The 10,492-nt window shown below is 41.4% G+C and overlaps 1 protein-coding gene across 1 annotated transcript; it reads right to left on the bottom strand.

Annotated features, from left to right (window-relative positions):
• Positions 1–293: 293 nt before the first annotated feature.
• On the bottom strand, positions 294–8,669 carry LOC107594621 (NIPA-like protein 2). Its single transcript, XM_016284740.1, has 12 exons — positions 8,604–8,669; positions 8,059–8,122; positions 4,756–4,824; positions 4,466–4,634; positions 4,263–4,322; positions 3,340–3,461; positions 3,059–3,155; positions 2,533–2,671; positions 2,373–2,461; positions 2,214–2,277; positions 579–673; positions 294–502 (listed from the first exon to the last, which is right to left on the bottom strand). Exons 2-12 carry the CDS (start codon positions 8,062–8,064, stop codon positions 399–401), a joined length of 1,014 nt encoding a protein of 337 aa, XP_016140226.1. The 5' UTR covers positions 8,065–8,122; positions 8,604–8,669; the 3' UTR covers positions 294–398.
• Between the last annotated feature and the right edge of the window lie 1,823 nt (positions 8,670–10,492).

The following is a 10,492-nucleotide window of genomic DNA, read 5'->3' as shown; positions in this document are numbered from 1 at the left end:
ACGCCCACACACACAGACACACACTCTCTCTCTCTCTCGCACACACTCTCTCACACACACACACACTCTCTCTCTCTCTCACACACACACTCTCCCACACACACACACACACTCAGACGCACACTCTCTCTCTCGCACACACACTCTCACACACACACACACTCTCTCTCTCTCTCACACACACACTCAGACGCACACTCTCTCACACACACACACTCAGACGCACACTCTCTCTCTCTCTCGCACACACACTCTCACACACACACACACTCTCTCTCTCTCTCACACACTCTCACACACACACACACACTCTCTCACACACACACACACACACACGCTGTCGCACACACACTGAGTGTTAGTGTGGTTCTCTGTTCCTCCTGCAGGGGGCACTCCGTCTACGGCTCGTCCTCAATCCCGCTGTTACACGTGAGTTTAGACGCCAGTTTTCCATATTTACTGTCGTCTGATTGCGGCTGCACTTTATCCGTACAGCTTTTGCCTGAAATACACAAACACAGTCGCATTATATCCTGAACTCGTGACGGCTCGATCGCTGTCGGGGGTTATCGGGATACCTGGAATCTGGCCCATTGAAATGAACACGCGGTCCATCTTGATTCTGGGACGAGCTCTCGCGATTAGAAACACTCCAGTAAACGCCAGCAGACACCTGAGTGACACACACACATCTTAAACCACAAACACACAGGCAAATATTGCTCTAAATTATAATGATCTTTGAGAAATGCTCACCCGATCACAAACATGATGATGTATATCAAAGATAAACCATAAAATTCTTCATAAAATAAAATGCCTAGAAATACAAACATATTCTGTTAAGCAGTTTTGTGTTTCCAGGAAGGAAAAGCAACTGGTCTTTATTCAGCAAAACGCATTTAAACGACTGACCAGCTACGACGGCGCTCGCGGTGAAGAAAACATAATTGATGGGCACGATCTCAGTGGCGTCGAACATCTGCATGGCCTGATTCAGAAACCTGAGCAAATGGAGAGAAATGAGCAGGATTCTTCTGAGCACAGTAAGTGATCAGTGAAGGGTCAGACGCACTTGATCTGAAAGGCGCAGGACGTCACCATGATGATGAACATGATGTAGAAGATGGGATAGGTGAGCTGCAGGTGACTTCCACGGACCGTCTCTGTGATCATTCCTGAAACCGCTTTCACCGAGATCACCGGGATAGGTGATGACTTCCACGGACCGTCTCTGTGATCATTCCTGAAACCGCTTTCACCGAGATCACCGTCACCGAAGCTGCGAAGCTGCCTGTTCATCATCATAAATATCATCATCAAACTATTTTAATCTCTATAGACAGAAACACACTTCTGTTCTAAAACTGAGAGATGGTTTTGGAGTGGTTCTGCATATTGTGGTTTGAAATGATATTTGGATACATTTAAATGGTCTTAAACCATTTCTGGTGGATCTGAAGTCTCTTGAGATTTATCTTCTTTTTCATCAAAAAACAAAGTAATGAAATGACCAGATTCCTTGATGGCACATAAAAGGTCTCAAAAACTGATTTTCATTTTCTCCATCTGCTCTTGTGAGTGAAGAATTGAATGATGTGATTGAATAACCTGTTTTCTTTCTCATCATCTTCAGTTTCATACCAACGAGACCAGAATCTGTTCTTACCGAGTAACGCCACCAAGATCATCATGATCACGATGTGTTTCATGTTCCTGCACTTATACAAATACATCAGGATAGCGAAGAGAATCAGTTCAAACGTCTGCAGAGAGAGACAGAAAAAGATTTGTTCTGAAGAGCCACGTCATTTATATGTGATTAAGTGACATTCAAGCCGGCCGAGGACTTTATTTCACTTCTCTAGGTGTCACTTTACTAATGCCACCTTCTGTAAAATGTGATGGGTTAGCTGTACTGTATCTTGGTCAAGATTACAACAGACTCACAAAGTAAATCAGGAAGGTCCAGCTGACCAGCGAGCGCTCCACCATGTTGGCCGTGACGTGAGGCGATGAATGAGGGGCGAATGTCACCAGAAAGTAGGTTCCGGTCATCGCTAAAGCGCCTCCTGTGAACAAAAACACCTTCATTAGATTAGAAACGCTCCAGTAAACGCCAGCAGACACCTGAGTGACACACACACATCTTAAACCACAAACACACAGGCAAATATTGCTCTAAATTATAATAATCTTTGAGAAATGCTCACCCGATCACAAACATGATGATGTATATCAAAGATAAACCATAAAATTCTTCATAAAATAAAATGCCTAGAAATACAAACATATTCTGTTAAGCAGTTTTGTGTTTCCAGGAAGGAAAAGCAACTGGTCTTTATTCAGCAAAACACATTTAAACGACTGACCAGCTACGACGGCGCTCGCGGTGAAGAAAACATAATTGATGGGCACGATCTCAGTGGCGTCGAACATCTGCATGGCCTGATTCAGAAACCTGAGCAAATGGAGAGAAATGAGCAGGATTCTTCTGAGCACAGTAAGTGATCAGTGAAGGGTCAGACGCACTTGATCTGAAAGGCGCAGGACGTCACCATGATGATGAACATGATGTAGAAGATGGGATAGGTGAGCTGCAGGTGACTTCCACGGACCGTCTCTGTGATCATTCCTGAAACCGCTTTCACCGAGATCACCGTCACCGAAGCTGCAACAAACTCTGTTCATCATCATAAATATCATCATCAAACTATTTTAATCTCTATAGACAGAAACACACTTCTGTTCTAAAACTGAGAGATGGTTTTGGAGTGGTTCTGCATATTGTGGTTTGAAATGATATTTGGATACATTTAAATGGTCTTAAACCATTTCTGGTGGATCTGAAGTCTCTTGAGATTTATCTTCTTTTTCATCAAAAAACAAAGTAATGAAATGACCAGATTCCTTGATGGCACATAAAAGGTCTCAAAAACTGATTTTCATTTTCTCCATCTGCTCTTGTGAGTGAAGAATTGAATGATGTGATTGAATAACCTGTTTTCTTTCTCATCATCTTCAGTTTCATACCAACGAGACCAGAATCTGTTCTTACCGAGTAACGCCACCAAGATCATCATGATCACGATGTGTTTCATGTTCCTGCACTTATACAAATACATCAGGATAGCGAAGAGAATCAGTTCAAACGTCTGCAGAGAGAGACAGAAAAAGATTTGTTCTGAAGAGCCACGTCATTTATATGTGATTAAGTGACATTCAAGCCGGCCGAGGACTTTATTTCACTTCTCTAGGTGTCACTTTACTAATGCCACCTTCTGTAAAATGTGATGGGTTAGCTGTACTGTATCTTGGTCAAGATTACAACAGACTCACAAAGTAAATCAGGAAGGTCCAGCTGACCAGCGAGCGCTCCACCATGTTGGCCGTGACGTGAGGCGATGAATGAGGGGCGAATGTCACCAGAAAGTAGGTTCCGGTCATCGCTAAAGCGCCTCCTGTGAACAAAAACACCTTCATTACAAGAACGCTTAAGTCTGAGGAAAGTTGATTGAAATGTGTTACATGTATTATCTTGCTCAAAGAAAACAAAAATAGCGACTTTATTCAACAATTTCTTGTCTTCCATGTCAGTCTTCGACGCGTGTTCACGACAGTGCCATGACACATGCGTGTGATGCTGCTGACGCAGGAGCCGGCGTTCTGACGTAGAACACGCATGCGCTGCGGCTTGTTTACGAGCAGAGGAATGCACACGTGTCATGAATGCTCATTGACTGACACAGAAGAGAAGTGATTGTTGAATAAAGTCGAATAAAGTTAATTTTGTTTTCTTTGCGCTCAAAAAGTATTCTCGAAGCTTCATAAAATTACAGTTGAACCACTGCTGTCACATGGACTATTTTAACGATGTCCTTACTGCGTTTCAGGGCCTTGAACGTTTCAGCTGCGTTGCTGTCTATGCAGGGACAGAAAGCTCTCGGATTTCATCAGAAATATCTTAATTTGTTTTCTGAAGATGAACGAAGGTCTTACGGGTTTGGAATGACATGAGGGTGAGTAATTAATGACAGAATTAAAAATGTTTTAACTATGTGGGAGAGTTTTAGTGACCCTTTAGCTCAGTAATAACTGGTTGAACTGACGATTTTACAAACTTTCCCCAGTCTTGCTTTATTTGTATATATAATATAACTTTAATTATTAATTATTTTTATTAATTAGTTTAATTAATTTCCTACAAAACAAGAGAAGACTGAGAAAAACTTCATTATGAGACGTTAGAAGGACTCTCTCACCGAGGATATCTGAAGCCCGTAACGTTTCCTTGAGGAACACCACAGAAATGACGGCACTCACTGAAAGAGAGAAACAGAGCCAGCTTTTCATGCTTTTGAACATTGTTTGGAGAGTAAAATACTGACTCTTGAACTACAGAACTGCAGCATTTGGACCCGTGATCAACTGTGTGGTGTTTTAATGAACAGAGGAAAGGTCTTACCGATGACAGACACACAGCCGAGAGGAGCGATGAGCGACGCCGGAGCGAATCCATACGCAGCGAAGCTCCCCAGCTCCCCCAAACCCATCAGCAGGATCCCGCACCACCACAGACGGCTGGTGTAGTATGGCTTCGTCCCTCGCTGTGACTGCCGCACATGCGTGTATTTCTGTACAAACACCAGCGACACTACAACAGTTTAGCAGAGGACCTCTAAACATCAAACACACAGCACCGAAACACTGACAGAGCATTTGTGTGTGTGATTGTGTGAGCGAGCTGAGCATCACCTGGATATTCAAGGAGATGCTGATGAGAAAGTTTCCACATACTGCGATGCAGATCCCCACGATATAAACCTACGAACACAAAACATCAGCTCAGGGGCATCACTAGTGTGGGGAGGTGGGACGGAGTACAGGGGCCTGGAGACGTGATGAGCCAAATCGATACACTGTACATGGGGCCCAGAAAACCCAGTGACACCCCAAACCAGCACTTTCCTCATCCCTAAAACACCATGTGCTGAATTATTTCTCCAGGACCAACAAGGATTATTTAAGAACATGAGCTACATGTTCAAAATCAGCGTCACATAGATAGTGCAGTGTGTGCCAAAGCAAAACTCAGAACTGAATTCTCAGGTGTAATTGCTGTAGCTTAAGTTTATTATTTCAGATCAGAGGTTGTAGTCGCTGTAGATTGAGTTTAGTTTCCGATTAGAGGTTGTAGTCGCTGTAGATTGAGTTTAGTTTCCGATTAGAGGTTGTAGTCGCTGTAGATTGAGTTTAGTTTCCGATTAGAGGTTGTAGTCGCTGTAGATTGAGTTTAGTTTCCGATTAGAGGTTGTAGTCGCTGTAGATTGAGTTTAGTTTCCGATTAGAGGTTGTAGTCGCTGTAGATTGAGTTTAGTTTCCGATTAGAGGTTGTAGTCGCTGTAGATTGAGTTTAGTTTCCGATTAGAGGTTGTAGTCGCTGTAGATTGAGTTTAGTTTCCGATTAGAGGTTGTAGTCGCTGTAGATTGAGTTTAGTTTCCGATTAGAGGTTGTAGTCGCTGTAGATTGAGTTTAGTTTCCGATTAGAGGTTGTAGTCGCTGTAGATTGAGTTTAGTTTCCGATTAGAGGTTGTAGTCGCTGTAGATTGAGTTTAGTTTCCGATTAGAGGTTGTAGTCGCTGTAGATTGAGTTTAGTTTCCGATTAGAGGTTGTAGTCGCTGTAGATTGAGTTTAGTTTCCGATTAGAGGTTGTAGTCGCTGTAGATTGAGTTTAGTTTCCGATTAGAGGTTGTAGTCGCTGTAGATTGAGTTTAGTTTCCGATTAGAGGTTGTAGTCGCTGTAGATTGAGTTTAGTTTCCGATTAGAGGTTGTAGTCGCTGTAGATTGAGTTTAGTTTCCGATTAGAGGTTGTAGTCGCTGTAGATTGAGTTTAGTTTCCGATTAGAGGTTGTAGTCGCTGTAGATTGAGTTTAGTTTCCGATTAGAGGTTGTAGTCGCTGTAGATTGAGTTTAGTTTCCGATTAGAGGTTGTAGTCGCTGTAGATTGAGTTTAGTTTCCGATTAGAGGTTGTAGTCGCTGTAGATTGAGTTTAGTTTCCGATTAGAGGTTGTAGTCGCTGTAGATTGAGTTTAGTTTCCGATTAGAGGTTGTAGTCGCTGTAGATTGAGTTTAGTTTCCGATTAGAGGTTGTAGTCGCTGTAGATTGAGTTTAGTTTCCGATTAGAGGTTGTAGTCGCTGTAGATTGAGTTTAGTTTCCGATTAGAGGTTGTAGTCGCTGTAGATTGAGTTTAGTTTCCGATTAGAGGTTGTAGTCGCTGTAGATTGAGTTTAGTTTCCGATTAGAGGTTGTAGTCGCTGTAGATTGAGTTTAGTTTCCGATTAGAGGTTGTAGTCGCTGTAGATTGAGTTTAGTTTCCGATTAGAGGTTGTAGTCGCTGTAGATTGAGTTTAGTTTCCGATTAGAGGTTGTAGTCGCTGTAGATTGAGTTTAGTTTCCGATTAGAGGTTGTAGTCGCTGTAGATTGAGTTTAGTTTCCGATTAGAGGTTGTAGTCGCTGTAGATTGAGTTTAGTTTCCGATTAGAGGTTGTAGTCGCTGTAGATTGAGTTTAGTTTCCGATTAGAGGTTGTAGTCGCTGTAGATTGAGTTTAGTTTCCGATTAGAGGTTGTAGTCGCTGTAGATTGAGTTTAGTTTCCGATTAGAGGTTGTAGTCGCTGTAGATTGAGTTTAGTTTCCGATTAGAGGTTGTAGTCGCTGTAGATTGAGTTTAGTTTCCGATTAGAGGTTGTAGTCGCTGTAGATTGAGTTTAGTTTCCGATTAGAGGTTGTAGTCGCTGTAGATTGAGTTTAGTTTCCGATTAGAGGTTGTAGTCGCTGTAGATTGAGTTTAGTTTCCGATTAGAGGTTGTAGTCGCTGTAGATTGAGTTTAGTTTCCGATTAGAGGTTGTAGTCGCTGTAGATTGAGTTTAGTTTCCGATTAGAGGTTGTAGTCGCTGTAGATTGAGTTTAGTTTCCGATTAGAGGTTGTAGTCGCTGTAGATTGAGTTTAGTTTCCGATTAGAGGTTGTAGTCGCTGTAGATTGAGTTTAGTTTCCGATTAGAGGTTGTAGTCGCTGTAGATTGAGTTTAGTTTCCGATTAGAGGTTGTAGTCGCTGTAGATTGAGTTTAGTTTCCGATTAGAGGTTGTAGTCGCTGTAGATTGAGTTTAGTTTCCGATTAGAGGTTGTAGTCGCTGTAGATTGAGTTTAGTTTCCGATTAGAGGTTGTAGTCGCTGTAGATTGAGTTTAGTTTCCGATTAGAGGTTGTAGTCGCTGTAGATTGAGTTTAGTTTCCGATTAGAGGTTGTAGTCGCTGTAGATTGAGTTTAGTTTCCGATTAGAGGTTGTAGTCGCTGTAGATTGAGTTTAGTTTCCGATTAGAGGTTGTAGTCGCTGTAGATTGAGTTTAGTTTCCGATTAGAGGTTGTAGTCGCTGTAGATTGAGTTTAGTTTCCGATTAGAGGTTGTAGTCGCTGTAGATTGAGTTTAGTTTCCGATTAGAGGTTGTAGTCGCTGTAGATTGAGTTTAGTTTCCGATTAGAGGTTGTAGTCGCTGTAGATTGAGTTTAGTTTCCGATTAGAGGTTGTAGTCGCTGTAGATTGAGTTTAGTTTCCGATTAGAGGTTGTAGTCGCTGTAGATTGAGTTTAGTTTCCGATTAGAGGTTGTAGTCGCTGTAGATTGAGTTTAGTTTCCGATTAGAGGTTGTAGTCGCTGTAGATTGAGTTTAGTTTCCGATTAGAGGTTGTAGTCGCTGTAGATTGAGTTTAGTTTCCGATTAGAGGTTGTAGTCGCTGTAGATTGAGTTTAGTTTCCGATTAGAGGTTGTAGTCGCTGTAGATTGAGTTTAGTTTCCGATTAGAGGTTGTAGTCGCTGTAGATTGAGTTTAGTTTCCGATTAGAGGTTGTAGTCGCTGTAGATTGAGTTTAGTTTCCGATTAGAGGTTGTAGTCGCTGTAGATTGAGTTTAGTTTCAGATTAGAGGTTGTTGTCTCTGTAGATTGAGTTTAATATCTGATTATAGGTTGATTCCTGCATTGTTATTTTTGTACCTCCATCCTGGATCTTCACCTGTCCTTCCCACAAGGCATGTAAAGAAATAAACACACTGCACCACTGGCAAATGAAAAGAACAACAGACACAAATTCAATACAGCTGTGGTCATGTTCTTCTCTCTGACATTCAGTTGCTGTTTGGAGCTCAACGATCAGTGTGTTACGGTCTGTGTACATTCATACAGATCAGACAGAGCTCACACATGACAGAAGTGGCGTTACAAGGGCACAATCATGGTCCGGGGGCACCTAGCACTTTAGCATCGGCCCCCAGTGCACGCCACTATATAAATATATTCTAATTAATTATGAACAATATTGACCTTCTTCATGTCAAACTTCATAAATCTTAAAAAACAAACAAACAAAAAACCTTAGGAAACAACCTGACATAAAACACCCAAAGTACTTGACGATAAGCATCCACTCAACAGGCCACAAAATAACACGTATAATAAGGCTTGAATTAAAAGCTCAGTCCACACTTATGAATATTAACAGCAGTATCTTCAACAAAAGAGTTATGAGCAGAAATACATACGGCTTCTCTGGTACAGGAACGGGAGGCAGTGCTGGGACTCTCTTATCTGTGTGTGTGTGTGTGTGTGTGTGTTCATGCTTACAGGACTCTTTGTGCAGGACAGGACAATAGTGTTCTGTGAGTGTGTGTGAGTTGCAGGCGGGGGCAGTCTGTGCTGGATGGACAGTAGATCTATTATCTTACTTTACAGCACATTCTTGCATGCTAACACTGAGAATGTGTGTTTTAATGTGTGATTGTAAGGTTTACAGTAACACAAGTGGCCTTTGAAACATTAATAAATAAAACGACCAACATAAACGTAAAGAAAAATTTGTTTAAAGATAAATAAAAGAAAAAGCTATTTTTTTCTGTATATTATTTACAAAGGCTGGTGTTTGAACTGTGCTTTTCTCAACATGCTGATTTTTTTATCATCTCAATGGAGGTCTAGACATTTACATTTTCTCCCAAGGTTTTTTTCTCCATTTCTTTAGCTGGGGATGCTTGACTGATTGCACAGACACTATTGAAGAGAGCTGAACTGGATGATGACGTCACTGAATCATCAATGAACTGACTTTAGCTGAAAAATGACTCTGTTATTGTCCTCTTGCATTATTCACATACTATTTTCCTGTTTGACTCGGTAAAAGCTGCTTTGACACAATCAGTATTGTATAAAGCGCTGTATAAATAAAGGTGACTTGACTTGACATTTATTGATCAAATACTTTTATCCAGACATAATTTTATCTAGTGAAAACCACAATGGCCAAAACAAAAAAAAGGCTCCTGAGATGCTTCACCCCAGTTATGATCATGGCAGATATCATATTTACAGTGCGATGCTCTTCTGATTGGTAAAATCCGTGGATTCTTCATGACACTGGAGGATATTTTTCCAAAACTGACTTAAAGTCATCAGGGGTCTAACATCTTAAACTGACAGAAGCGTGTTTGTGTGTCTATCGCCTCCGTCATGTGCTGAGAGTGAACGCTGGAGCATCGCACAGAGTTTATAACGCTCTAAGTCGCCTCACATATGAATCATGTCATGTGCGTTAGAAACGCGCTCGGTTGCACCGGGAGGATTCATCGAGCTGTTCGCGATTCTTGTGACAGATGAAAGGTTTCTTTGAGGAAATCTGCCGCTTCGAGGGAGACGATGCAGTAAATGGATATATTGATGGGAGAGCGTCTGTAAATTCAATTCAATTCAAGTTTATTTGAATAGCGCCTTTCACGATACAAATCGTTGCAAAGCAGCTTTACAGGAAATTAAGTTTCTACAATATATTTAGTAGTAGCTTATCAGTGGTGAGTATGTCAAATTGACGTGCATATGGCAGAAATGTAGGAACATTTCAGTTAATGACGTAATAAAACAGACGATGAACACTATTAACAGGAATTATTATATGATGCAATCAAACTTATAGCTAAATGTGGTAGTTCTGTAAGTTATTTCAGGGTTGGCATCATCTGAGGTCCTCTGAGGGGTTGCATCATCTCTTCTCAGGTGTTCTGGATCCAGACTGAAGCTTGTGTAAATCCTAGTTACCACGGGATGTTAATCTTCTCCAATCCTTCTTCTATTATTTCAAGTTTATCCATTATTCGAATGCAAGAAAAATATAGCTGGTTTTCCAAGTAAAAACTGCCAAATAACATCTACACTGTAGTTACGTTATGATCAGAGGGTGAGGAGATGGGGGGATTCCCCTGCTCTATATGTCTCTGCATCTGCTAAATCATTTTTTTATTCCCAGTGAATAGGAGTTTTGAAAATGAGCAAGAGGGTGGCTAACTGCACACTGATCCACTCAAGACTAAAAAGTCTACAAAAACATGAGAGCACTGAAGATAGCAATGTGCTGAAACGTTTGCTTGCTTGCTCGTGTCCATTT

The sequence above is a fragment of the Sinocyclocheilus grahami genome, unplaced genomic scaffold (assembly GCF_001515645.1).
Source record: "Sinocyclocheilus grahami isolate Dianchi unplaced genomic scaffold, SAMN03320097.WGS_v1.1 scaffold187.1, whole genome shotgun sequence".
Classification (NCBI taxonomy): Eukaryota; Metazoa; Chordata; class Actinopteri; order Cypriniformes; family Cyprinidae; genus Sinocyclocheilus; species Sinocyclocheilus grahami.
This window is presented reverse-complemented; position numbering and strand designations above follow the sequence as displayed.